Source organism: Thermothelomyces thermophilus, chromosome 1 (assembly GCF_000226095.1).
Source record: "Thermothelomyces thermophilus ATCC 42464 chromosome 1, complete sequence".
Taxonomy (NCBI): domain Eukaryota; kingdom Fungi; phylum Ascomycota; class Sordariomycetes; order Sordariales; family Chaetomiaceae; genus Thermothelomyces; species Thermothelomyces thermophilus.
The window spans coordinates 140,193-164,845 of record NC_016472.1 but is presented as its reverse complement, the minus strand read 5'-3'; the positions used below and the strand labels follow the sequence as shown (position 1 = coordinate 164,845).

The following is a 24,653-nucleotide window of genomic DNA, read 5'->3' as shown; positions in this document are numbered from 1 at the left end:
GTTCTTTTCTCCCCCCTCCCCCAAGTGCTGTGTCATTTTAAATGCCTGTCGAAAGGACCCCGGTGGCCGTCTCGATCTCCCGCTCGTCGTGTCGTGCCTGACACGGCGGCAGTGCCGCAGCGCGTTGCGGGCCCTTTTCTTCGACCACCCTTGTCCACTCTGCATCTCGTTTTATCCCCGTGGTGCTTCATATCTCTCGGACGATAACAGGATCCTTTCTTTCGGGCTTCGGTCGCGTCTTGCGCACGGCTGAATCGCCAAGATGACCTCGTTTAGCGCGGGCCAGTTGGGGGTGTCGGCCAACAAGATTACCAAGGCGAGGGGGAAGATGGTCAAGCCGATATTGAAGAAGCTGGCGCAGTCGGATAAGAAGAACTCGCTGGATCTGGACCGGGGGTGGGACGAGCAGCAGGTCGAGCAGCTCGATGCGGGCCCGTGGGATGGAGGGTCGGGCTATGCGGGGCAGGCGAGAGATGCGGTGGGCTTTGGGTTTGCAAGCGGCCCCGGGCTCGGGGCAGGAGCAGACGGGGTGGCAGGAATCGGCGGGGGAAGCGCCGCCATCAGGGGGAATTTCAAGTACCAGCACGGCCGCTCGGGATCGCAGACCTCGGCTGGAAGCGGGCCCCGCGCGACCTTTGTGCATCCCTTTGCGCAGACTCCGCGCACCTCGACGCCGCCGCTGTCGTATGCCAACTCGCTCGCCTCTTTCGACAATGGGAGGGATTGCTCCCCGACCATTACCGAGAACGAGGACGACGACGGGTTCGAAACGGGCATCGGCGCGCATCCGCTCGCGCACGCAGCACACGCGCATGCCTCGCAGCCCCCATCGGCAGCTGCCAGCACCTCGCAATCCAACCTCGGGCGGCCGTCATTCGGCAGCCAGCGGACCGCTTCCTTCCCGGAAACTCCGGCCTCGAATCCGCCCTCGCTTCGCATCCACACCGGCGGCCGTTCATTTTCGGGCACCACCGCAACCTCTTCGCGCCTGGCGCACGGCAGTTTCCCATCGCCCAGCCACTCGGACGCGCAGATCGATTCGCACACTCTGAGCGTCAGCTTTAGCGGAACCCTCGACTCGCCCACGGGAAGTCTCGGCGCCGGGAGCACCATCAATTCGCCTCAGCAGTCATCACAGTTATCGCCTCTTCGCACCTCTCTCGACATGGCCGGGTTTCCCCGCCTCCGCAGCCACTCCGAGATCGACACGGCCACCCGAATCGAGAACATTCGGGCCGCCCGCCGCAAGTTCGAGGAGCGCGAGCGCGAGAAGGAGGAGAAGTACGACCGCGAGATGATCCGCAAGCGCGAGCGCCGCGACAACAAGGAGGCCAGCCGCATCGAAAAGGGCGAGGCGCCCAGCCGGCCGTCGATGCATCGCAGGAAGACGCCGACCGGTCTCTCGACCGTCTCGGAGCCGGCCGGGAGATCCTCGGGCGTGTTCGACCGCTCCCTCGCCTTCTTGGGCCCCTCCGGCAGCAGCAGCAGCAGCGGCACCGTCCTCGGAATCGGCAGGCGGAGGCATACCGACATCCCCACGTCTTCCGCGGCAGAGAGCGAGAAGCAGATGGGCTTCGCCGCCCGCCGGTACGAGAGCACCTCGCTCGTGCCGCAGACGCCGCCCTCGTTCGGCGTGACCGTCGACGACGTCCACTTCGAGCCGGCGCCCCCGCGGAGGGGCAGCGGCGCCAAGCGGAAGACCCAGGGATACTGGCAGGGCTTCCTCCTTTGGCTCAGGACGAAGCTGCTCCGCATGAGCACGCGGTAAGATGGGGTGGGTCGCCCGAGAACGAGCAGCCCGCCTGCTCTGTCGCTCACCACCCCAACCGCGCGGGGGACTTGCTTGGGTTTAACAACAGGACCAAGCAGGCGAGGAGGACAACAGAATCCTCAACATCTCAGAGATTTCAAGCAAAAAAAAGAAAGGAGAAAAAAAAAGCCAGAACCACCACACACCGACCATGCATACCTCTCTACCCCGCATCTACCTGACAATTACTACCATAAACATCGCCGCCGCTAGACCGGGCTTGATCGACCCGGCTGGAACCCGTTACATCCTTGGAGCTGTTCGTCAGCTCCTTTACTCGATTCATCCCTCCTCACCTCTCTCCCGACAACAAACAGTACGCGCGAAGGAAGCAACGGGGCAGTGCAGCCGTGGCATCTGGAATTGCTTTTTTACTGGATTTTTTTCTTCCGGGCGTTTAAGGGCTGGGATTCCAACCTCTCCTCTCCCGGAGGTTGCGGAATCGGAGGCTGGTCTTGATTGTTCTTCTTGGTCCGCACATTTTTGCGAGGGCGTTTTATCGGGGCAGGGAGGGACTCCCTTGTTTGCTTCGCTCGCATCTTTGTCTTACAGCGTCTTTTTTTTTTTCCCCGCCTCGCTTCTTCATTACGGTCGTTTTGGTTTTGGCTCTGGCTTTGTCTCTCTCTCTCCCCCTCTCTCTCTTTTTCTCTTCCTCCGCGTCCCCTCCCGCACGACGGGGCGCGCTAGATCTGGTCCGATCGGTACCTGGGTATCGATACATCTCTGGATCGGTCTACATTGGGAGAGAAAAGAAACAGGGGAAGCTGGTTGGCATGACTTCTCCCATTGAGTGGGAGGAAGCTCCCGGAGCATATCTTGTCACGTTTCACGGCAGACCATGATTTCTGGGCTCGCGTTTGGGATTTTTAGAAGGGGAAGCCTGGGAAACTCGGTGCCTTTTTTTTCTGGTGGCTCTTGTTGTTGTACCCTCAAGTGCGTCTCGGGCAGGACTGGGCGAGGTCTTGAGGAACAACTTCGGTTTAAGCCCGGTCTTGTTTGTTTGCCTCCTATTTCTCGGGCGTTTTGCTTCCTTTTCTCTTCGCGCTCTCGTTGAATGATCGTCACGGTGGGCACGGCATGGCATGGCATGGCATGGTTCTTGGTCGTGGGTCGGCTGGACTGGAACAACTGGGCATGGATTGTTTTAGCTGGAGCTCCCGATTGTTGGTTGAGCCTTGTGTTTTTTTTTGGCCAGAGAGGCCGCTTCGCGTTAGGTAGCCGGGGACTACTCGCCCGGACTCAATCTATCTGATGTCTGTCGTCTCTTTGATCACTATTTGCTTTCTTGACTAGTTCGTGTTGTGAAATCTGTTCGTGACACGGGGTTGCCCTTGTTTGTAGCTCACAGGCTCTAGCGGCAGATTATTTCGCCTCTCTTCTCTCTGCTCAATAGGAGAACAGGCGCTAGGATTATACATGGCAGTTGCCCCTCGATCTATTCTTTTTTTTAATATATTTATATTTTCTGAGCTTCTTTATCCTGTCTCATTTTCGTTTGTTTTCTGCCTCTCCTTGGCTAGTATAAGATACTTGCTCTTCTCTCTTTTTTTATTCTCTTTCCTCCACTTCCTCTTTGTTATATATCTCCTCCATCACCTCTCCTTCAACGTTTTGTCCTTTTTTTTTATTTATCTTTGAAAAATCGACTAAAGGAACATGAGACGCCTCATAAAGATCAGTTTAATGGAGTGACTGGGTGCTTTGCTGTGGTTGAGGCTCTTGGAGTGGGGCAGGATCGCAGCGTGGGCGGTGGCATTGTGGTAAGCCATTTGAGCCAACTGCGCAAAAACTTGGGGGTGCCACAAGGCAAACGGTCGCAACAACCATCGGCCCCCGCGCAACAACCATGGGGTACAGCTGGGAACAACACCGGCAGACATGCTATCGTCTGTACGTCGAGGAAAATCGGCCACTGGATGAAGTGGTGCAGTACATGCGCGAGCACCATGACTTCACTCCTAGGTATGTTTTGCACATTCTTGTGTAGAGACACGTTATCACTGCAACGGCATCGGGCATCATGGCCGCCACTCTATGTCCATCCACGCCCTTCAGAATGCAACTTGGAGCAGATCTCTTCGTCGCTGTGCAGCATGCATATACATATTTATATATATACACATCCCGTCACAGTTCTAAACTCGAACACCGACAGACTCACATCGCGTTTTTTTTTTTCCTTCGGCCCATGGCTAACCATGACTGTACCACAGCCGGCGCGCCTTCCAGGGCGCTTTCGCGCGCTGGGGATTCCCCAACAAGCTAAATCCGGCCTACAAGAACGAGCGGCTTGTCGCACGGGTAAAGGAACTGTGGGAGCGGAACTTGTCCCAGAAGGAAATGCTCTCACTGCTCGCCGAGGAGGGCTACAAGGTCGGCGAGCGCGAGGTGGCGCGGATCCGGGCCAGGAACGGGTGGTTGATGAGGGGTAGATCCGGGCTCACCGCTATAGGCACCCTGGGACGGCAGCGGACCGAGAGTTCCGAGGGCGGTGCTGACGTGCAGGACGGCGGCGGCGGCGGCGGCGGGGTTCCCGGCGGGGCGAGCACTGAGGGCAACCAAGACCAAACCAATTACTGGGATTACGGGGCGAGTGGGCTCGGGCCGGCAGACGCCCAGGTGCAGGAGGAGACCCTCAATGCCATGCGCGACGCCCGGAGGGAGTACCGGAAGCGGGTGCTCGAAGCCGAGGCCCACGAGAGGTGGGTGACCAAGAAGCGACGGCGACACACCAGGCCGTACGGCGGTCTGCCGGCCGACCCTCCCGGACCGCCCCGCTTCCCCTCGGAGACGACCCTGTCCGAAGCCAAGGAGATCCTGCAAATGGACCGGAGCGCCTACATGGCGACGCGAGAGAAGTTCTACGACCTCTGCCAGACTGCGGGGGTCTACAAGAAGACGCTCGTCGGGCCCGAGCGGTGGGAGGCGCTCAAGGACCAGCTCGTGCGCGAGAGCATGCACCTCCGCGCCGTCATGTGGGACCGGGCAGACATGGAGAAGAAGAAGCTGGCCATCGAGATCATCTGCTGCGACGTGACCAAGAGGATCCGGACCGAGGCCACCGCCGTAAAGGTGGCAGACGCAAAGGTCATGCTTGGGTTGAACCCGGAGGAGGGCAGGTCGGTCCGCAAACAGCTCTACAACATACTGGCTTCGGAGAAGTTCACGTCGATGCTTGAGGAGGGCCTGGAGTACTTTGAGGAGCTGAAGCAGCGGTGGATTGCCGAGTCGCCCGAGCTGAGCAGGTCGATCGCGGCAGGGACAGCCGATCCGGACTACCAGCGCAAGGTCAAAGCCATCAACGTCCTCTGCCGGGACGCCGTGAGGAGATACCGGTCCGACGTGTGTCGCTTGGGCACGACGCCCTCGCTCCTCCCGCCACCCCCGGAGAAGCCGGCCGCACCGGAGCCCACGAAGAAGGTGACGCCGAAGCCGTCAGTGAAGGCTGCGGGCAAGAAGCCAGTCCATCACTCCACGACGCCTGTGTCTCCGGAATCCGCAGCCAACGGACCACCGGCACCATCCCCTCAGCCCCGCCGCCGCGGTGGCCGTCTCCCCGAAGACCGGACTAAGGAGCGATCATCGCGACAGGTCCCAGCAGAACCCGCGGCCGGAGCGGACCGTCAGGTGGCGGATGGCCCACTCGGATCCAGCACCTCGGCGGCTGCGGAGACCCAGAACCCGCTCCTGGCTATGCAATCCCATGGAAACGCCACGGCTCAGCGAGGACAGACATCGCAACAAGGGCCGCCGCCGCCGCAACAACAACAACAACAGCAGCAGCAGCAGCAGCAGCAACAGGCAGGGCAGCAACAACAGGGAACACCACCGCGGGCATCCTCCAGTGGAATCGCCGCCTTCTTCCGGCTAAGCCCGGCCGCCCAGCTAATGTTCCCGGGCGTGCATGCGCAGTGGATCGCCCCGCTCAGCGAGCGCACCATGGCGGAGCTGCGGGGCGCGGCTCTGCAGAAGACGCCCGGCGGGCTGTGCTACAAGATCGAGGGCGTGGTCAAGGACGGCAAGGGCGGCGAGCTGCCGCTGCCGGTGAGCGACGAGGTCGAGCTGGAGACGTACCTGCAGCACGTGCAGAGCGAGGGCCCCGGGGCGCCCACTTTCCACGTCCACGTCGTGCCGGGGGGATGGTGATGGTGATGCGACGTGGCCGTGAGGAGGCGTTGGGGGGTACGGAGTAGGCGAGAGAGGCTTTGTTCGGGAACACATTACACAACCAACAACGAGGAGAAGTATACATATGTACATGTGTAACGGACTTTTTGTATGGAGGACCTCTAATGATGATACCATCCGGGTTATACCTCCGTACCCGTGTCGGGTCATGGCCGACCCGGCTGTTTCGGAGGCTCGACCATTTAAATACGTTTGGCCCAGGGCGTTGTTGTTCCAAGTGAGGGGGTCGAGGGGGTTGTTGTCCGGAATTATTACCACTTGATAAAGTGCAGAGCGATGGGATGGAATATGCTTCACAGGTCGGGATGGGAAGAGGATTGGTTCTTTCTCGGCGCTAGTAAGGCGTGCTTGACCTCCGAAATGCCGTCTTCGGGTATCCGGGTGGAGAGGGAGGGACCTGGTTCACCGGCCCCCAATGCGGGGGGGACCCACCACGCCGTAAGCCTCGACCCTTTTTCTTTACACCCTTTCACCCGTTTGCAAGCTTCGGTTCTGGTCCTTGGCACTCGGCTCAACAACTCCGACGAGCGATAGGCTGCGCTACGACAAGTCCCACGACGCGGCATGCGCCCCACAGATCTCTCGAGCTCCCAAAGCTGAGGACCGATTGATCCCAGATAACACACTATCGACCCACGGATCATGTCGCGGCTCGCGGGCAGAATGCCCAAAGGCCTGGGGCAGAGTTTGGCGGCTCGCAGCGCCGTTGCCGCTGCCGCTGCTGCTGCTGCTGCTGCCGGCGCCGGTCGCCCGGCATGCCTTGCCCTCCGCACCGTGCCCGTGCGGCTCTCCTCGACCGAGAACAGCAAGCAGCCCAGGCCGAGCGGGGCCTCCTTCCAGGGCCAGATCTCGAACAGCATCATGCAGCGTCTGCAGCGCGAGAGGGCCGAACTCGAGCGCGTTGCTAGGACGCGGCCCGAGTCCAGCATGACGAGGAACTTCAGTCTCACCTTTGGTAGGGGCCGCTGTGCCATCATGCCCTCCTCCCCCGCGGACGTGGCCCGGCTTCTCGTTGCTGACGCTTCTTGTTTCGTCTCTTGACAAAAAGTAATCTTCTTCGTCGGCTCCGTCTGCTGGGTGCTCGGCTACCAGTACCCGCGCGATGCCGATCCCAGCTCGACTCTTCCGCTCAACGCGACACGACCGCCGACCTACAACCTCAACCCGGCCCACCTGGAGGCCGCGTGGGCCGACTTTGTCGAGATCGTGGGACAGGAGAACGTCAGCACGCTCGAGGACGACATCAAGCAGCACGCCACGTCCGAGTGGTCGTCGCACCGGTCCGACCCCGCGCACAAGCCCTTCTGCGTCGTCTATCCAGCCACCACCGAGCAGGTGGCCGCCATCATGAAGGTCTGCCACACCCGGCGGATCCCCGTGGTCGGCTACAGCGGCGGCACCAGCCTCGAGGGCCACTACACGCCGACGCGCGGCGGCATCTGCGTCGACTTTGGCCGCATGGACAAGATCGTCGCCCTGCACAAGGACGACCTGGACGTGGTGGTGCAGCCCGGCATCGGCTGGGAGGACCTCAACGAGCAGCTGGCCGAGCACAACCTCTTCTTCCCGCCGGACCCGGGCCCGGGCGCCCGCATCGGCGGCATGATCGGCACCGGCTGCAGCGGCACCAACGCCTACCGCTACGGCACCATGCGCGACTGGGTCCTCTCCCTGACCGTCGTCCTGGCCGACGGCACCGTCATCAAGACGCGCCAGCGCCCCCGCAAGAGCAGCGCCGGCTACGACCTCACCCGCCTCTTCATCGGCTCCGAGGGCACCCTGGGCCTGGTGACCGAGGCGACGCTCAAGCTGTGCGTCAAGCCCGCCGCCGCCTCGGTCGCCGTCGCCAGCTTCCCCTCGATCCGCCACGCCGCCGACTGCGTCGCCCGCGTCGTCCGCGACGGCGTCGGCGTCGCCGCCGTCGAGATCCTCGACGACGACCAGATGCGCTTCATCAACGCGGCCGGCACCACCACGCGCAAGTGGCCCGAGGCCCCGACCCTCTTCTTCAAGTTCGCCGGCGCCCCGGCCGGCGTCAAGGAGCAGATCGACCTGGTCCGCCTCATGGCCAAGCGCGCCGGCGGCCAGTCGTTCGACTTTGCCCGCGACGAGTCCGAGCAGGCCGAGCTGTGGTCCGCCCGCAAGGACGCCCTCTTCGGCACCATGGCCCAGCGCCGCCCCGGCGACCACGTCTGGACCGGTGACGTCGCCGTCCCCGTGAGCAGGCTGCCGGACATCATCGAGGAGACCAAGAGGGATCTCAAGGCGTCCGGGCTGACGAGCTCCATCGTCGGGCACGTCGGCGACGGCAACTTTCACAGTATGTCCCCTTTTTCCTGTTGTTGGGATGATGATGATGATGATGCTCCGGGACAAAAATCTCTTACTAACGGGTTCTTAAGTCATTCTCCTCTACAACGATGCCGAGCGGAAGCTGGCCGAGGATTGCGTCCACCGCATGGTGAAGCGGGCGGTGGAGATGGAGGGTACCGTGACGGTAAGCCCCAGAGCCCGGTCCTTTCTAACTGTTTACCTTCAAAGCTTTGTTCCTTTTTTTTTTGTTTTGTTTTGTTTTGTTTTCCAAACTGACCGTTCGCTTCAGGGTGAGCATGGGGTCGGCCTCGTCAAGCGCGATTACTTGCCTCACGAACTGGGTGAGACTACGGTGGATGCCATGAGAAAGGTGAGCAGCACACTCTGCCCCAACCCCACTCCCTTCCTTCCCCTCTTCTCCCCCTTTTCACCTCGCTCTATCCCTGGTTTGCGAAGCGCGCAAGTCTACTAACAACAATCTCCCCGTTACAGATCAAGGCAGCCTTCGATCCTCTCTGCCTCCTCAACTGCGACAAGGTTGTCCGTGTGCAGAAGCCGGCGCGTGGAGAGGTGGCCGAGTGGTGATGGACGCCCTTTATATTGTACCTACCTTATTTTGGACTTGCCAGACTCCGCGCGTCGAGTTGTATACCCCAATTCTTGTTCCGTGTACCATACCACCGTGGTCGTAGTTGTTGTGCTGCTGCAGCGTTGATTGGCGAGACCAAAACCAGACTGCTCCGAGCGTCTTGAACGTGGGGTCCCAATTGAAACCGGCCAGCGCTCATTCATGTGAGCGGCGCTGTCACGATGTCACCTCTCGGTACCCAATGATCTAACACTAGTTTATTCCGGCGCCCGGTTCCTTCAGATTTCCCCATCGAATAGATAGGAGGTGGCGAATGCACCCCTCTCGGCATGACGCATACTGATGGTAGCATTACAATCCATAGCTTGCTCGGCCATACCTAGGTGATTTAGCTGCCAAAGAGTAGCGGGAGGGGTACCGCGTGCAAGACCCAAACTTCCCAAAAAGAGAGTGCGCTATCGATGGTAGGTAGGTGAATGGCTGCTTTTTTCTGGCATGTTACCAAGGCTCTCGAGAATCACGCAACACGGACCGAGCGAGCATTGACTGTACAGTACCTAATCCGCAATCCGTACTTGCAACTCCGTCCATACGCACCCACGAATTCCGTCGACACGAAGCCCTCCAAGCAGCTGGCCTGGACGATGCTCAGCTTGCTTCTAATGAGCACGCAGCACCAAACCGAGCTTTTGTGCGTCCTTACACCACCTCTCTATCTCCCGTACCGAAATCCCAACACTGCTCCCACAGGCGCTGGACGCTGACCTCGCACGGGTTGACCACGGACTAAATGAGGGAAAAGAAGATGGATGGTTGCACAAGGATCTTAAAACGGCAGGGTCTGAGGGTCCTGATGCGAGATCCTTTCGTCAGACCTCACTGTGTAATAGTAGGGAGCTACTGAGCACATATAGGTCGGAAGGTACAACCTGGAAGTCGAGCACATTTCTCTCCGCCTTTAAACATCGCCCCTTCCATTTCAAGCGCTTACCTTACGTACACAGTAGTAGCTAGTAGCACCCGAGGTAAGTCGAAAGGCCAAGAAACAAGCCCGCGGGTGGCTCGCACAGCACGGTTTGCTAGCGAAATGTGTACAGTACATACATACCTTCTCCTCCACTTGCTCCGCCACACGGAACGCTAGCAGTGACTACTGGTATTGTACGGAGACGAGGAAAAAACCAACGATAAACAAGAATGTCCATTTTGCTTTCGGGTGGCCCGGTGTTATGACGCGGCAGCCAATCGCAGATGCGACCCCGTTCTCCTGCGCCTCGCCTGGAGCAGGCTCTCCGGGCGGACACAACGTCGCGGCAGGTAGGTACTTGTATAAAAGTATGTATGTACGGATTATGTATGTATGCAGGGCGGTGATACAACCCATCCCGCAAGGGCCCAGACCCTCCGCGTAGGGAATTGCCGAGTGAGGGTCCCGGGAAGGAAAGGCCGGTTTTTGGACTTTCCCATGCTCAACGATCAAAAATCCCATCCACCCCTACCCCCCCCCCCTCCCCCCCAGATTTCTGCAGCCCCGCCCCCACCACATCCTGCTATGATCGTCGCTCTTGGTCGTTAACTTGATGGACCAGCTGAGCGCGCCCCCTTCAGAGTGTACGCCTGACATCTCTTCTGTCTACTTGGGAAGCCTTCCCCGTCTCTCCGTCGCACACTCTTGCTTTTCTCGGACATCTCTTTTGCTTCCTTCCCCCTTCTCAAGCGTCCTTCAGACCGGGTTTGAGTTTTGTTCCAACACCTTCGCCACCAGCAATCTAACCATCTATCCTCCCTTCCATCATATCGCCAGTACGGCTCGACAGATAACCTCACATTCTTATACCAATTCTTGCAATACATTGTTGTTATTAGTTCTTGGGTCTCGACCGCTTAGCTGGGTCCATTGGCATTAGCTACCATTGGCAATGCCATCGGCATCACCATTGGCATCACCCTTGGCAATACCATTGGCACCACCGTTGGCGCCGTTTAGCTGGCCCGTCCCGTCCATTCCTCGGCACGCCCGGCCCCGTCATGTCCCTCCGTCGCTCCCTGTCCTCCGGCCATATGGGCTACGGGATGCCCATGGGCATGGGCTCCGAGACGTCCACGCTGCAGGTCCGCCTATTCGATTCTTTGCGGAGCATCTGACCCAACTGACGCGCTGGTCGCTTTGATCGTGTAGATGAACCCGGACCAATCCGATGCCCTCTTCCCCCTGGACACCTCGTTCCTCTATCCCTTTGACGGCACCACGTCCATGAGTCTGGATCCCGGCGGGCCGCTACCGGCCTCGTTCGACACGGGCCCGGATCCTGACTCGTCCGATGCCCTTGTGGCAGCCACCGGCCGGGCTCCCTACTCGCCCGACGACGCGGCGGCCGGTACCAACGCGCCCCGGGAGCCCCTGGGGCCCAGTAACCAGGGCAACCAGAGCAACCAGAACATGCTGACCGAGTTCACCAAGCGGCGCAACTGGCCGGCCAGGGTCGTCGAGGAGCTCCAGGACCTGCTCCACATCCTCGACGCCAACGGCAGGATCAAGCACGTCTCCCCCAGCGCCGAGCGCCTGACCGGGTACAAGCCGTCCGAGCTCGGCGACTTGTTCATGCGGGACCTGCTGCACCCGGACGACGTGGGCGTCTTCACGTCGGAATTCAACGAGTCCATCGCGTCGGGCGTCCCGCTGCGCGTCTTCTACAGGATGCGAAAGAAGGACGGGTCCTACGGCGTCTTCGAAGCCGTCGGCCATGCTCACATCGCCGCCGCCAAGTTTGCGCCCAACCCCAACAACCAGACCCCCTTTTGCCAGGCCGTCTTCATGATGTCCAGGCCGTACCCCACCAAGAACGCCGCCCTTCTCGACTCGTTCCTCGAACACAAGATGGAGAATGAGCGCCTTAAGCGCAAGATTGCCGAGCTGCAGAAGGAGGAGCAAGAGGAGGCGGAAGAGGCCGGGAGGTCATGGCAGCAGAGCCAGGAGACGGTGTCCCCCGAGGGCAGCTTGCGCTTCGGGCCGACGTCCTTCTCCCCAGGCGACGCATCTACGACGTCCCGCGAGCGGCGCACGTCCATGGATAGCGGGGCCGCAGAGAACCTCCCGGGCACGCGGCGGGCCTCGATAGGCACGACCCACGCCGACACCATCGAGATGCTCACCGGTCTCCGGTACCAGGAAGGCGAGAGGAGTCGGGGCATCACAACGGGAAACCCCAGCGCGGCCCTCATCGCGGGAGACGTCGGCATCGCCGTACCGATGGACAGGGACCAGCGCTCAGGGGACAAGAAGAAGAAGTTGAAGATGGCGGAGGAATACGTGTGCACGGATTGCGGTAAGTCTTCTCGGGCGTCTCAAAGCTCGATTGGTTCCCGGCCCTAACACCCTCACAGGAACGCTCGAGTCTCCGGAATGGCGCAAAGGCCCTGGCGGGCCCAAGACACTCTGCAATGCCTGTGGTCTTCGATGGGCCAAACGGGAGAAGAAAAAGAGCGCCGGCCATGGCGGCGCGGGCGCGGGCGCGGGCGCCTCGGAACATCAGCCACATATGGCCGAGGCCTCTGCTTAAGAAGTCATCCGTTCATCATCTCTTCCAAGTGGGCACAGGCAATACACACATATGCGTGCACGACTTTGCGGTAACCCGGCATCCTCTTCACTCGGAGGTTGACGGCGCTGACCGGAACTCCAGGGGACGCGAGAAGTCTCCAGGATCGCGGAAAGGACCTCGAGGCTCCAGATCGCTCTTCAACGCCTGCAGATTTTAGTGGGCGAGAAAGTTAGGGCGAGGAAAGAAGGGGGGGGGCCGCGTGTTCTGCCTTTGTCGTCTGGCGCGCATGGCCTCCTCCTAACTATCCGCCGGGGGCCACTGCCTGACTCGTAGATCAGGGTCGAAGGACAATGCCCGGATAGGAGCGGGGTCTCTCTACTGAGGGTAGTAAGTAGATAGGCGGGTTATGAGATGTTTACGGATTGCCAAAAAAAGGACGATTTGTGGTTTGTGGGACGGGAGCGCATGAGCGAGTTTTGGTTGCCGTTTCAAAAAGCAAGACAAGGCAATCAATGCGAGAAAAGTTCCCCGCCCTGTTCGGTTCGCAGACAGCGCGCGAGATGTGTGCCTCACCCGAAAGCAGACGCCATTGGACTCCCTCAGCTCGAGGGTCGGCTGAATGAGGGGATGGAGCCCCTGTCTCTCAGCTGCCTTGGTCACTTTACCCCGCTGTTGCTGCACTTGCAGCTGAGATCGGTGTTGCCCCTCTCTCCCTTCCCCAACTTAGCGTACATACATACGGATTACATAAAAGAGGGAATAACCTGGAGCCAAAACAAAACCCCGTGCAACGGGCAGTTGAAAGTAAACTGTCGCTTGCCGCCCATAACGGTGCCCACGCATGTCTCATCACTAACCACGGTACTTCAAGTCCCCCTTCGGTCTTCCCAAATCCAACATGGACAAGCTTCTCGGGAAAGTTGTCGACAAGGTGGTCGGCGACGACGACGAGCGTCCCCACGGTGAGCAAACGCCCCATTCATTGATTGACCGTCCCAGCAAGCAGACATGCCGTGCCATGCCATCCATGCCATAGCAGCCGCTAACGTAGCTACCCTCGACCAGGCCTGCACCAGGGCGGTGGCAATCGTAGGGCGACCATTCCCCCCTTCCCGCCTCTCCCTTCGCGCTCTCGCACCCCCTTGATCTAACAAACCGCGCTCCCACCTTTTTACTCTTGTAGTCACGCACGGCGGTTCCTACCCGGCCGGCGGTGGCTACGCCCACCCGGGCGACGACGACCTGCGCGGCGCGGCCTCGGTTGCCGCCAAGGAAGCGCCGGAGGACGAGGACTTTTTCGCCAACGCCATCGCCAAGTTGCTGGACAACAAGAAGCACGAGTCTGACGACGATATCGATGAGCAGGGTACGTTTCTTTCCCCCGCCCCCCCTCTTCCCCTCGTCCCCCCTCGTCCTCCTCCTCCCCCTTTCACCTCGTTCCCCCTTCTACCAACCAATGACTATTCGCGTACATACATCCACATATATACATACATCTTATCTCACACTCCCCTCTGCAAAATTACGTTACAGGCGCCGTCGAATCCCACCGTCAGTTCTTCGGCTTTGGCGACTCCTCCTCCTCCTCCTCCTCCTCCTCCCACAACCAGCCCGCCTCGACCTCGTCCCTCGGCAGCGCCGCCGCCGTGCAGGCCCTCAAGCTCTTCACCTCCTCCTCCTCCTCCTCCTCGTCGTCGGAGCCGCAGCATGGGCAGAGCCAGAACGCCTTCGTCGGCCTGGCCATGGCGCAGGCCGCCAAGCTGTTCGACGCCCAGGCGGCCCAGGGCAAGGTCGAGCCCGGCGCGGACAAGCAGAGCGTCGTCATGAAGGCCGGCGAGCTGGCGCTCAAGATGTACCTCAAGAGCCACGGGGGCGCTCAGCAGCAGGAGGGCGGCGGCGGTGCTGCTGCTGCTGGGCTGTTGAACCTGGCGGGCAAGTTCCTGAAATGATTAAAAAGGGGGGGGAGGGGGGGAGAGGTGAGGAGCTAGGGTGGTATGGGGGAGGGACGGGAAGGGGAGGGACACCTCCACCTTGTAGCAACCGAATTATTCAAGTCTGGTTACATGATTACCTTGATTGTGCCTGTTGATACACACACACACACACACACACACACACACACACATTGCCGCTCCGTTGGCACTGGACGGTCAATATCTGGGGGCTGAGCTGGCATCACATCCCGGGACAAGCAACAACCCCGTGATCTTGGAGTGACTGTAATGATGGTGGTGATCATGCCTGGTGCTTCTATTTTGTGGCGCTTCTCCAAGGTCGCTCTACCGGCTGCATTAAAAAGCCCGATTGTATCAACTCTAAGTCGTCCGTTCGACACCAGTTGTAATGCTAATCCAGTCAAGCCGTGTGGCATCCTGGCTACTTTCGTTCTCTTTGAGAGACAGTTAGCCCAGCCAGCAGACGCGTGATCCAGCCACGGGGGGCACTACCTACCGTCAAACTGTGCTGGCAAGATGCCGACGTGTCTTTCCATTCACCCCCGTCGAGGACACATCGGCTGATGCACGCACCACACTCATGCTGCTCCGTCACGGGCAAAGGCATTCCCGAAACTATCTTCCGGCCCAACACCTGGATGGGGGCGACGGAATCCTCAGCCTAATTTTTCTTTTCTTTTTTTTTTGCCCAATGCCCCTCCAGCAGCGCTAGCCCGCCCCGGGTCCGCCCTCTTAATCTTTCCCTCGGCCCTTCACGGAGAGGAGAGCAGCATCAATCATCCCTCCCCGCGCCGGGACTGCGGCTCCGGCTCCTCCCGCTGCGCGCCCCGCGGTTCGATCCCCGCGCGGCACCGCCGCCGCCGCCGCCTGGCCGCGTATTGTTGGTCGCCTTGCCCGGCGGCGGCCGCACAAAGGCAAAGTCGACCTTGACCGTCTGGCCCAGCAGGTCCGTGTTGTTGGCGCCGTCGATGGCCGCGCGCGCCTCCTCCAGCGTGGTGTACTCGATCAACGCGTAGCCCTGGAGGCGAGGAAAAAAAAAAAAAAAAAAAAGAAGGTCGTCAGCCAACAAAATCGAGACAAACAAACAACCAGCGTCTCCTCTCTCGGTACGAAGTGAAAACAACAACAAGAAGTGAAGGCTGGGAAACCTCCCCCCCTCTTTCCCTCCCCCTCCTTCTCCCTGCTCGCACATGGCAACTCACCTTCACGTAACCGGTCCTGCGGTCCAGGTTGAGGTGCACGTTGCGGATCTCGCCAAACTCGCCGAACTTGTCGTGGATGGCCTCCTCGTCGGCCTCCTCGTGCACGTTGGTCACCATGACGATCCAGCCCTCGATCGACCGCACCGCCGTCGCCTTGGTCGCCGTCTGCATGGCGGCCAGCTTGGCCGAGCTCACGTCGTTGCTGCTGCTATTGTTGTTGTTGTTGTTGTTGTTGTTGTTGATGATGATGTTGTTGGACGCCGAGCCGTCGCCGCGTCCTTGCCGGACCGGCTCGTCGAGGTCCATGGCTTCAGAGGCCATTTTGGTATCGTATACGTATAGGTATGTAAAATTGTACTTGTTTTTTTTTTTTTTCTTTCTTCCCTGGGTACGCGGCGATTATCACGGGTGGCGTCACGACAAACAACCGAGTTGTTTATATTCTCGGAAAGCGGGGGGAAAATCGCGAGATGAATGGCGCAGTTTTCTGTTTTGCGAAATCCCAAGGCCGGTGTCGTCGGTGGGTTGGTTTGTTAGGTTCGCGTATGTGCTTGCCCGTGGCGGGGTGTTGAGGAACCGTGCTGCGTGCGACTTGGTGCTTGAGCGTTCACTCAAGCAATTCAAACCCCTAACCCTGGAAACCCATGGGCGAGATCGTCTCGCCCATATGAAGCCAATACCTACATAGTAACTCGTATAATCCGTACTCCCGTACAGACTAACTGCATCTCGACTTGTGACCCCTAATCGGCTAAAGTACGGATTAGAGGTTCCTATAACTAGCGTTTACAATTGCCGAAAATATCATAAAACAGTAACCGTAACGCTTGTGTATTGCACATGACCCCTGAACGCAATGCCATACTCCGACGCTCATAACACCAGTTAACGTCCCGAACATCCCCCCAAATCAAAAATCAAACGCCGCTATCCCTCGAGTCTAGAAACCACCCACAACGCCCTGAGGACGGCCAGTCCGCCGCCCTGCGTTTCCACCGTCCTCCCTCGCCCGCGAAGATTGGGATCATAAGCACCGCTCTCCTCCAAAGCCTCCGCCCTCTTCTCCGATCCGGCTCTCTTAACTTCCCCCGAACCCGAACCACCACCAACAACAACACCCTGACCGTGACCGAGCGGTGCCTGACCGGTCCTTTTCGCATCCGGCACCGGCACTGCCGGCGACCACCCATCCCCGGCCGCACGAGTCCACTTAGGATCCAGCGGCACTCCCGTGTTCCGGTAATCCACCACCTCCCCCCCGTCCCCCCCCGGCGGGAGCGGGTGCAGGTCCCCGGCCGCCTCGATGGCCTCGCCGCTCGTGAGCGTCAGCAGCCCGGCGGTCCACCACATGCCAAACAGGCCGTTTTCGTCCCTCGTGCCCGTCGCGGCGCGCACGTTGTGGCGCAGCCACGGGATGTACCTCCTACATTCGCGCTCGTGCCGCGCCCGGATAGTCCCGGCCCCCGCCCCTGCCCCTGCCTCCCCGTGAGGCTGAGGCCGTTGAGAGCCGAGAGAGTCCGAGCCTGTGAACCGCAGCGCGGCCGGCGCGCAGAACGCGGCAAAGTGATGCATCCAGATGCCCTTGAAGGTCTGCGCGTCCTGGGAGCACGTCCCCGACGCGTCGCATGCTTCCTCTAGGACGCCCACGCGGCCGAGGCCGCGCCAGGGAGGGACACGATCCGGGTGGATCGGGTCGACCGGCTTGTCCTGCTCGAGATCGTACCCGGTGGCGGAGATGACGTTCCGAATCAGGGTGTGGCCCTCGCGGAGGTAGCGTTCTTGACCGGTGGCCCGGTACAGGCCCATCAGTCCCGACAGGAGGACGCCCTGGTTGTAGGTGTAGACCATCTCGTCGCGGTCGTCACAGCGCGTGTTGTTGCTGCCGGTGCTCTGGCCCGAGACGTGGAAGCCGTCCGCGTAGAGGCCTTGCGCGTTGGTCATGTTGGACGAAGCAAGCCAGTCGTGGGCATCCCGGGCGGCCTTGCCGTAGATGGGGTCGTGGGGCGGCCAGTCGGCGGTACCGACACCGCCGGCGAGGGCCGAACCGACGCCGGCGGAGAAAGGAGATGAGTTAGTATCGCCGGGAAAGTGGAGATACATGCTAATGGAGGCCGATATGAAGAGTTGGTTCGTGATGGCGTTCTTGTACGGCATCAGGCGCGGATTCCAAATCATGCCGCCTCCGCAGAGCTTCGTGTCCCATCCCTTGGCCGCCAGCTCCCAGAATATCCTCGCGCGGTGGGCGAAGGCGGGTATCCAGCGACTGCCATACCACGTTTCGGCACCGGGCCAGGCTCCCGACTCTGTGGAGCACGACGACCCGGAGGCAACAACCCTGCTGTGCTCGTCGATGAACCGGATGGACTCCAGCCAAGCCAAAACGACCCAGAGCATGTCGTCGTAGGCCTGATTTCGGATGGCAAAGGTGTCTTCGGCAAAGTAGTAGGCGATCACGTCGGCAAAATACCCGCCGACAACGTCTTCCTTCCTGGTGACGCACCCGGCGTCCTGGGTGGGCTCGCTGAGCCGCAGCTCGTCCGAGATGGTCCGCAGTGTAGCGGCCACATGCGTGCCCATTACGGCGCGGGTCCAGTCGATTCCGTCAGGCCAGGTCCCGAGCCAGCGCTCAAAGTACGTCTCCTGCAAATCGCTGAGCGCCATCCACATGTCTCGGAAGACAATGTCATCAGGAATCGAAGGGCCCCCCGCTCTCGTGCTGAGCCCATCCCTTAGCAGCGATGGAGGGTATGACCGGGGCGACATAGCGCGGACGGCCATGGCCAGAGCTACGACCACGGTCCAGGTGAGCAGCATATTGACTTGGCTTGCAAGCGGGCGAGTTCTGTCTTAGTCGAAGATGTTCTCTCAGCGTTTAGGCCGTGTTAGTAGCAGTGGCCTAGGAGTAAAGGGGGTTCGGTAAGTCCTGGAATATCCCAGTGGCCGCGGACGGCAAAAACCTACTATGACACCGGCTGTTAATATCTAAAGCCGGAGCCGGCTATCCAGCGTATTTTTTTTTTTTTTTTGGGGGGGGGGGGTCTACGCAGGTTTACGCGTGACAAGATCGACAATGCGAATGAATGACCGACACGGGGCCGCGCAATATACTGGCGGATGGTCACGACAAACATAGCCTGGGCCGGTCATGCGAAGAGACTCTCCAACCTTCAAGCTGTTCAGGCAACAGCCAGTTCATGGTGCTATCATCGTGGGAGGGACCGGGGGGTAACGAGTATCTGAAACACGCCTTGACGGTTGGGATGGAGTTGTAGTGACGGGCTGTTTAGAGCACTGGGACGCGAAAAGAAAGCGACCGAGACTAGAAAAGAGAGAAAAAAATAAGATTAAACTAAAACAAAAAGAGAGTCCAGATCAGGTACAAAAAGTCAGTGGTTCAAGACATTCTGCAACTGCGGCTTCCGAAGAGGGGAACTGGGAGATTGTGGTTGGTAGGTGTTACGGTGAGCTGATTGGCCTGACTCCTCCCGATCTCGAGACTCTTTGAGGGGGTCAGCCTACCCCACCAAAGGAAGCGCTTGCCGTGCCATGTGCCTCGGGTTTCGGGAGGTTGAGAGGATTTGGCGACTTAGCTCATGCAGCGGCTCCCCGCAGTACGGAGGATGCGGACACTGGGGGATTGGGCCTTTGGGCCCGCCTTTGCAGTTCCAAGATCTAGGTCCGATCTGCTAAGGGGGCCAGTGCCCTCGAGAGAGTCGAGACCAACTCCTGTTTGAAACTTGTTCTAAATGTAGGTACGGTACCATACCGTAAGTACGTACCTGATATACCAGGTACAGACCTACCTGAGGTACGTAACGTACCTAATAAATACGGTACATGTGCATACGACTCGACTCGAATCTGAACCTTCTGGTCTTGAAGCTCGAGCTGGGACGAACGCGCAACCAACAATTCGACTCCGAGAAAGACAGGCGTACACAAAATATGGCAGGTAGTGCTCGGCACCTGGTGATAAGAAACAAGGCAAACGCATCAAAACCGAAACATCCGACTTGTAATACAAGCTCTAAGCGAGTAGCAAGATGGCCGAGATGACCTCTCCGACTGTATCCAAAACCGAGAGACGAGACCATGCTCTGTTTCCAAAACGCCAGACGCCCTTCCGTCGTAGCAGCATCCCAATTACCGAATCTTCGCCGTTGAGGGGAAGCACATACAACAGGCCACTCGAGAAAAAAATAAACAAAATAAAATAAAGACGAGATTTTGCGACGTAGCACATGACGCTTCCCCGGGGGGGGGGGGGGGGGGCGCCGCCGGGGCCAATCAGACCTCGACGAACCGGCGCTCAAACTCGCGGAACAGCTTGGGCGTGATCTCGTCGCTGGTCGTGCCTTCGACCTCCCACAGCACCCCCTTGCGGGCGTAGTGCTCCAGCAGCGGCTCGCTCGTCTCCTGGAACTTGTTCCACCGCGCGCGGTAGACCTCCTCGCTGTCGTCGGCCCGGCGCACGAGCGGCTCGCCCGTGACGTCGTCGCGCCCGGGAACCTTGGGCGCGTTGAAGGTCGTGTTGTACACCCGCCCGGACGGCTCGTGCACCCACCGCCCGCTTATCCTCTCCATGATGACCTCGAACGGCGTCTTGATGGACACGGCCAGGTTGATGGGCACGATCTCGTCGAGCCGGTCGGCCTGCGCCGCCGTGCGCGGGAAGCCGTCGAGGAGGAACGAGGCGGACGGGTCTTCGTTGACGCGCGGCTGGCCGTAGCCGCGCGCGTGTGCCGGGGAGGAGACGAACGCGGCCATCTCGGCGTCGACGGCCGACGAAGACAGCGTCATGACGTTGCCCGACGGGTGGCCCCAGTGGATCCACCCGCGCTGGTTGAGCTCGTTACTGATGAGTCGGAGGATGATGTCGTCCGGAACCAGGCCGCCGGCCTTCATTGTGCTCTCCACCTTGATTCCTGCAATCTGTTCGTTAGCCCTTCTTGCGCCCCGTTCTTATTGACATGGGGCAATGTTGGCGAACTCGCGCGCACGCACCTAGAGGTGTCCGCTGCTTGACGTTGTGTCTCAGGAGATCCCCGGAGCTGATGGACGAGAGTTGCGGGAACCTGCGCAGCAGCCGCTCGGATTGCGTTCCCTTCCCGACTCCCGGCGCCCCAAAAAGAATAACTCGGGCGGCTCTTCGTAGGCGCATGGTCAGGCGGCGATGGAACACTTGCCTTGCGTTACGGGGGCTTGGAGGCGTAGTAGTGGCACAATCAAATGGTCTTTAGAGCATCCGAGAGATCAGAGTGCGGGGCAACACGCTAACTATCGGCACAGAACAAAACGCAACCGAGGACCGAAAAAAAAAAGCTACTAACAAGATTCTTGTGCTTGTGAAAGCCAAAGAGTTAAACCAAGGTCGAAGGAAGTTGCATGATTTGGCTGGTACGATTTTGAATTATCCTATCCTTGAAGATGGCGTCGCGATCGAGCGCGGGTCTCTTTGGCATTGTTCCATTTTCAAGACCGCGGTCGCCTTGGGGAAAAAGATTGGCGCTGCCGCCTCACCAAAATGAGGCTTGCGTTTTTGTTGAGACGATGCGGTGTTCAGGGACACCGATGTCGCTCACTATCGATAACCAGAAATGACCCGGGAGTCGATATGCTCTAGTGTACGGACGTATTGACTACCGTTCTGACTGTCCTTTTATCTATCTTACCGCCCTGAAACTAGACCAGGGGATGGGACTGGAGAAAGCACGTTTCGGCGCTTGACACCGGCTGCGAAGGAAGCTTATTTCTCCAGCGCGGCACATCGGGTGCAAACGCGGGGGCTTGAGCCTTCAACGCCTACTCCTTAAAGCGAGACCCAATTGGTTGGACGCACGTACTGGTTTCGTTCTCGTCCGGAGGCCTCGGGTGCTGAGCTGACGAGAACATGGCAAACGGACTCGGCTGATGCAGTGATTCATCATTCCTCTTCGTAGACCTGCAACCCCCTGACAGAACCCGGCCCTGCAGTGTCCGTTTTCGATGACAGGATGGGGAAGTTCTGGGGTTGTGTCACGTGACCATTCTGACTCGCCGGACCCCCCCTGGTCGGGGAGTCCGCGGGGCGACTTGAGGATGGCAATCCCATCCTGGAAACGCAGCGAAACGCCGAGTCGGACTTTGAAGGCCACTGCGCCCCCTTTGGTAACGCTGTTGGCCAACAACTTTTAACTTTATCTTGAGCAACTGAATACCGAACTCTTCTTTTCGAGGTCCCAATATCTCCCGATTGGTTCCCCTTCGGCTCTGGTTTTTAAACTGTGGGCGGCCTCGCGAGCCAAAGCATTTGTGCCACGCAACGTTCTTCCGTTTCCGAAATTGCCGGAGCATCCACTGGGCTGGGCTTGCGTCTGCGTTCTGGCTGCGTTGTAGCTACCGCTGGAGCGTATGTTTGATTCTCAACGCAGCATCATACTCCGTACCAGTGCCATCAACCCCTCTAGCGCGGTCTTTCCGATAGCATATCGAACTCGATCGTTCCGAAAAGAGAACCGTCGCTACCGTTTGACGGCCTACCTCTAACACCTTTTTTTTTTTTTTTTTTACCCTTTTAATCCCTAGCAACCGTGATGAGCGCCTCTACAAGAGTTGCGCGCCGGGCGCTGGTCGTCAATCCGTTCTCAGGAACCGGTGGGTCCCCTTGCGCTTTTTGAGGACATTGGGAACGCTCGTCGCTAACGCTGGTTGCCAGGCCGCGCTCTACCGAGGTCTGCACTGCCTGCTGCATCAATCTACTTGGCCCGCAATGCTCAGAATCTGGGGCCGGCCTCTGCCCTGCTCATTCCGATTCGGACCTTGACGACCTCGAGTACAACGACTCATGGCCCTCCTGGTGTCCCGCCGCCGGGCTTCAATCCGGAGGAGGCTAAGAAGCCCCTCCCCAGGGAGCCTGCCAGCGCCACGAAGCCGACGGCGAAGGTCCCTGAGAAGGCCAAGACGGAGGTGAAGACCGAGGAAGCCAAGCAAGCATCCGCGGATTCGGATGCCTCGCTCACACCGTTGGCCGCCGAGAAGGAGGACGCGGTGGACAAGTCGGAGGGCAAGAAAGAGGAGAAGAAGCTGACGCTCGGGCAAAAGATCAAGAAGGAGGCTCAGCATTACTGGGACGGCACCAAACTGCTGGCAGCCGAAGTCAAGATCAGCTCGCGCCTCGCGCTCAAGATGGCTGCGGGATACGAGCTTACCCGGAGGGAGAACCGTCAGCTCAAGCGCACCGTTCAAGACCTCGCCCGGCTGGTACCTTTCTCCGTCTTCGTCATCGTTCCGTTTGCCGAGCTCCTGCTTCCCGTTGCCCTCAAGATGTTCCCCAACATGCTGCCCAGCACCTACGAAGGCCAAAAGTCAAAGGACAAGAAGGCCTCGACGCTGCGGGCGACGCGCAAGGAGGTTAGCGACTTCCTCCGTCAGACCCTCAAGGAAACCGGCCTTCCCTTGACCCAGGCGACGGCGCAGAAGGAGGAGTTTACCAACTTCTTCCGCAAGGTCCGCTCCACGGGCGAGAAGCCCACGGCCGAGGACGTCATCAAGGTGTGCAAGGTCTTCAAGGACGACGTCACGCTCGACAACCTCTCGCGGCCACAGCTCGTGTCCATGTGCCGCTATCTCAACCTCAACACGTTTGGTACCGATATGATGCTCCGGTACCAGATCCGCCACCGCATGCGGCAGATCAAGCGGGACGACCGCGCCATCAGCTATGAAGGCGTCGACAGCCTCTCGGTTGCCGAGTTGCAGGTGGCCTGCGCCAGCCGCGGCATCAAGAGCTACGGGGTGTCGCCTGCCAGGCTCCGTGAGGACCTGCAGACTTGGCTCGACCTGCGGCTGCGCGACGGGGTCCCGTCGACCCTGCTGGTGCTGAGCAATGCCTACATGTACGGCCAGACGCAGACCGAGGAGGGCATGTCTAGCCAGATCGAAGCACTGACGGGTGTGCTGTCATCCATCCCCGAGGAGCTCTTCCACGAGATTGAGCTCGAAGTGCACAATGCCGAGGGGGCTGCGACCAACAAGCAACGCCTTGAAGTGCTCAAGGAGCAGCAGGAGCTCATCGACGAGGAGCTCGAGCAGAATCAGGAGAACCAGGCGACCGGCTTCGCCACGCCGCGGGACACCGAGAACATTGATGACAAAGAGGAGCGGCATGCACACGCCGAGGCGGACCCCACCATCGAGAAGGCGCAGGTCGGCGAGGCGGTGGATGCCGAGAAGGACATGCTCGACGCTGCCAGGATAGAGCAGCAACAGCAGCAACAGCAGCAGCAGCGTGAGGCGGCCCAACCCAAGTCCGGCGACAAATGAAAAAGGCCCCCGTGTACCATAGATTCTTGACCAAGGGCGCCTGCCGTCGTTGTTTTTTTCCCTTCGTATGTCATGTTTTAAGTAGGCACATGGCAGCGGCGAGAGCATCTTGTACACGATAGACACACAGCAACGAAGCTGCCAAGGCTAGGGCTGGAGTTGGGGTCTTGTTTTTTTTTTTTTTTTCTTTTCTTCTTTGATGGGTTGTCTCATTTGTGAAAGGGCGGGAGTATATAGACCTCTTCTCATCTAGATACCGTGGATAGCGCCAACTCTATCTCAACATGTAAATGACCGGAGTCCAACTCTCCGATGCTGACATCTGACATGCTGACATGGTGACGAATGTTTGCGACATTATGAAAACCAATTCAGCTGGAATGATACCCCAGCGGTTGATTTCAGCAGGAGGGGACGATGGGTGAATTCCGTACATATACTAAGTGTATTGTCTGACAGTTTTGGGATCCAGGTCGTTCATTCCCTAAAACCGAGGGTCCCTCTACATACACAGTACAAACCCGGATTTGCACACAAGGAGGCGCTTTCTGGCGTTGTTAAGATGACGTGTTCCCCTATGCAGTTTTTGCCTCTGCAGGTACTCTGAGCACTAACTGAGAGTGCTGTAACTACTGTACCACAATCGCCAGTGCCTTATCGCCAACCAGCCAGCCAAGAGCTCCCCACCATCATACGTCAATCCGCCAAGCAACCCACCTAGGCTTGCCGCGCATCATCACGGCAACCTCCTCT

The 24,653-nt window shown here is 59.3% G+C and overlaps 10 protein-coding genes across 10 annotated transcripts; 7 read left to right on the top strand and 3 right to left on the bottom strand.

Annotated features, from left to right (window-relative positions):
- On the top strand, positions 1–1,924 carry MYCTH_2294026 (uncharacterized protein). The gene has a single exon (XM_003658311.1). The coding sequence runs from the start codon at positions 263–265 to the stop codon at positions 1,766–1,768; it is 1,506 nt and encodes a 501-aa protein (XP_003658359.1). The 5' UTR covers positions 1–262; the 3' UTR covers positions 1,769–1,924.
- A 1,732-nt stretch (positions 1,925–3,656) lies between these two features.
- Positions 3,657–5,956, top strand: MYCTH_2053489 (uncharacterized protein; the record flags this gene model as incomplete). Its single annotated transcript, XM_003658310.1, has 3 exons — positions 3,657–3,772; positions 4,024–5,152; positions 5,387–5,956. The coding sequence occupies 3 exons, from the start codon at positions 3,657–3,659 to the stop codon at positions 5,954–5,956; spliced, it is 1,815 nt and encodes a 604-aa protein (XP_003658358.1).
- A 655-nt stretch (positions 5,957–6,611) lies between these two features.
- On the top strand, positions 6,612–9,063 carry MYCTH_2141262 (uncharacterized protein). The gene is made up of 5 exons (XM_003658309.1): positions 6,612–6,953; positions 7,047–8,318; positions 8,401–8,495; positions 8,601–8,681; positions 8,804–9,063. Exons 1-5 carry the CDS (start codon positions 6,641–6,643, stop codon positions 8,894–8,896), a joined length of 1,854 nt encoding a protein of 617 aa, XP_003658357.1. The 5' UTR covers positions 6,612–6,640; the 3' UTR covers positions 8,897–9,063.
- Positions 9,064–10,421: 1,358 nt separating this feature from the next.
- Positions 10,422–12,563, top strand: MYCTH_2294022 (uncharacterized protein). The gene is made up of 3 exons (XM_003658308.1): positions 10,422–10,511; positions 10,718–11,012; positions 11,080–12,563. The coding sequence occupies exons 2-3, from the start codon at positions 10,929–10,931 to the stop codon at positions 12,271–12,273; spliced, it is 1,278 nt and encodes a 425-aa protein (XP_003658356.1). The 5' UTR covers positions 10,422–10,511; positions 10,718–10,928; the 3' UTR covers positions 12,274–12,563.
- A 777-nt stretch (positions 12,564–13,340) lies between these two features.
- On the top strand, positions 13,341–14,391 carry MYCTH_2121938 (uncharacterized protein; the record flags this gene model as incomplete). The annotated part of the gene is made up of 4 exons (XM_003658307.1): positions 13,341–13,404; positions 13,508–13,531; positions 13,626–13,808; positions 13,976–14,391. The coding sequence occupies 4 exons, from the start codon at positions 13,341–13,343 to the stop codon at positions 14,389–14,391; spliced, it is 687 nt and encodes a 228-aa protein (XP_003658355.1).
- A 651-nt stretch (positions 14,392–15,042) lies between these two features.
- MYCTH_2294008 (uncharacterized protein) lies at positions 15,043–16,268 on the bottom strand. The gene is made up of 2 exons (XM_003658306.1): positions 15,600–16,268; positions 15,043–15,415 (listed from the first exon to the last, which is right to left on the bottom strand). Exons 1-2 carry the CDS (start codon positions 15,918–15,920, stop codon positions 15,170–15,172), a joined length of 567 nt encoding a protein of 188 aa, XP_003658354.1. The 5' UTR covers positions 15,921–16,268; the 3' UTR covers positions 15,043–15,169.
- Positions 16,269–16,356: 88 nt separating this feature from the next.
- On the bottom strand, positions 16,357–18,560 carry MYCTH_2294006 (glycoside hydrolase family 76 protein). The gene has a single exon (XM_003658305.1). The coding sequence runs from the start codon at positions 18,411–18,413 to the stop codon at positions 16,527–16,529; it is 1,887 nt and encodes a 628-aa protein (XP_003658353.1). The 5' UTR covers positions 18,414–18,560; the 3' UTR covers positions 16,357–16,526.
- Positions 18,561–18,566: 6 nt separating this feature from the next.
- Positions 18,567–18,968, top strand: MYCTH_2294005 (uncharacterized protein). The gene has a single exon (XM_003658304.1). It carries the CDS (start codon positions 18,680–18,682, stop codon positions 18,869–18,871), a length of 192 nt encoding a protein of 63 aa, XP_003658352.1. The 5' UTR covers positions 18,567–18,679; the 3' UTR covers positions 18,872–18,968.
- Positions 18,969–19,789: 821 nt separating this feature from the next.
- Positions 19,790–20,893, bottom strand: MYCTH_2294003 (uncharacterized protein). The gene is made up of 2 exons (XM_003658303.1): positions 20,604–20,893; positions 19,790–20,524 (listed from the first exon to the last, which is right to left on the bottom strand). Exons 1-2 carry the CDS (start codon positions 20,758–20,760, stop codon positions 19,887–19,889), a joined length of 795 nt encoding a protein of 264 aa, XP_003658351.1. The 5' UTR covers positions 20,761–20,893; the 3' UTR covers positions 19,790–19,886.
- Positions 20,894–21,733: 840 nt separating this feature from the next.
- MYCTH_2294001 (uncharacterized protein) lies at positions 21,734–24,264 on the top strand. Its single transcript, XM_003658302.1, has 2 exons — positions 21,734–22,232; positions 22,294–24,264. Exons 1-2 carry the CDS (start codon positions 22,172–22,174, stop codon positions 23,898–23,900), a joined length of 1,668 nt encoding a protein of 555 aa, XP_003658350.1. The 5' UTR covers positions 21,734–22,171; the 3' UTR covers positions 23,901–24,264.
- Positions 24,265–24,653: the final 389 nt, after the last annotated feature.

What these genes read in the sequence shown, in the direction of transcription:
- MYCTH_2294026 (XM_003658311.1), top strand. Translation starts at nt 263, where the DNA reads ATGACCTCGTTTAGCGCGGGCCAGTTGGGGGTGTCGGCCAACAAGATT.
- MYCTH_2141262 (XM_003658309.1), top strand. Translation starts at nt 6,641, where the DNA reads ATGTCGCGGCTCGCGGGCAGAATGCCCAAAGGCCTGGGGCAGAGTTTG. An exon ending in CGGCGACGGCAACTTTCACA is followed by an intron (nt 8,319 to 8,400) that starts GTATGTCCCCTT and finishes CGGGTTCTTAAG; the next exon opens with TCATTCTCCTCTACAACGAT. An exon ending in CGGTGGATGCCATGAGAAAG is followed by an intron (nt 8,682 to 8,803) that starts GTGAGCAGCACA and finishes TCCCCGTTACAG; the next exon opens with ATCAAGGCAGCCTTCGATCC.
- MYCTH_2294022 (XM_003658308.1), top strand. Translation starts at nt 10,929, where the DNA reads ATGTCCCTCCGTCGCTCCCTGTCCTCCGGCCATATGGGCTACGGGATG. An exon ending in CCGAGACGTCCACGCTGCAG is followed by an intron (nt 11,013 to 11,079) that starts GTCCGCCTATTC and finishes TTGATCGTGTAG; the next exon opens with ATGAACCCGGACCAATCCGA.
- MYCTH_2294008 (XM_003658306.1), bottom strand. Translation starts at nt 15,920, where the DNA reads ATGGCCTCTGAAGCCATGGACCTCGACGAGCCGGTCCGGCAAGGACGC. An exon ending in GCAGGACCGGTTACGTGAAG is followed by an intron (nt 15,416 to 15,599) that starts GTGAGTTGCCAT and finishes CCTCGCCTCCAG; the next exon opens with GGCTACGCGTTGATCGAGTA.
- MYCTH_2294006 (XM_003658305.1), bottom strand. Translation starts at nt 18,413, where the DNA reads ATGCTGCTCACCTGGACCGTGGTCGTAGCTCTGGCCATGGCCGTCCGC.
- MYCTH_2294005 (XM_003658304.1), top strand. Translation starts at nt 18,680, where the DNA reads ATGACCGACACGGGGCCGCGCAATATACTGGCGGATGGTCACGACAAA.
- MYCTH_2294003 (XM_003658303.1), bottom strand. Translation starts at nt 20,760, where the DNA reads ATGCGCCTACGAAGAGCCGCCCGAGTTATTCTTTTTGGGGCGCCGGGA. An exon ending in CAAGCAGCGGACACCTCTAG is followed by an intron (nt 20,525 to 20,603) that starts GTGCGTGCGCGC and finishes AACAGATTGCAG; the next exon opens with GAATCAAGGTGGAGAGCACA.
- MYCTH_2294001 (XM_003658302.1), top strand. Translation starts at nt 22,172, where the DNA reads ATGAGCGCCTCTACAAGAGTTGCGCGCCGGGCGCTGGTCGTCAATCCG. An exon ending in CAATCCGTTCTCAGGAACCG is followed by an intron (nt 22,233 to 22,293) that starts GTGGGTCCCCTT and finishes GCTGGTTGCCAG; the next exon opens with GCCGCGCTCTACCGAGGTCT.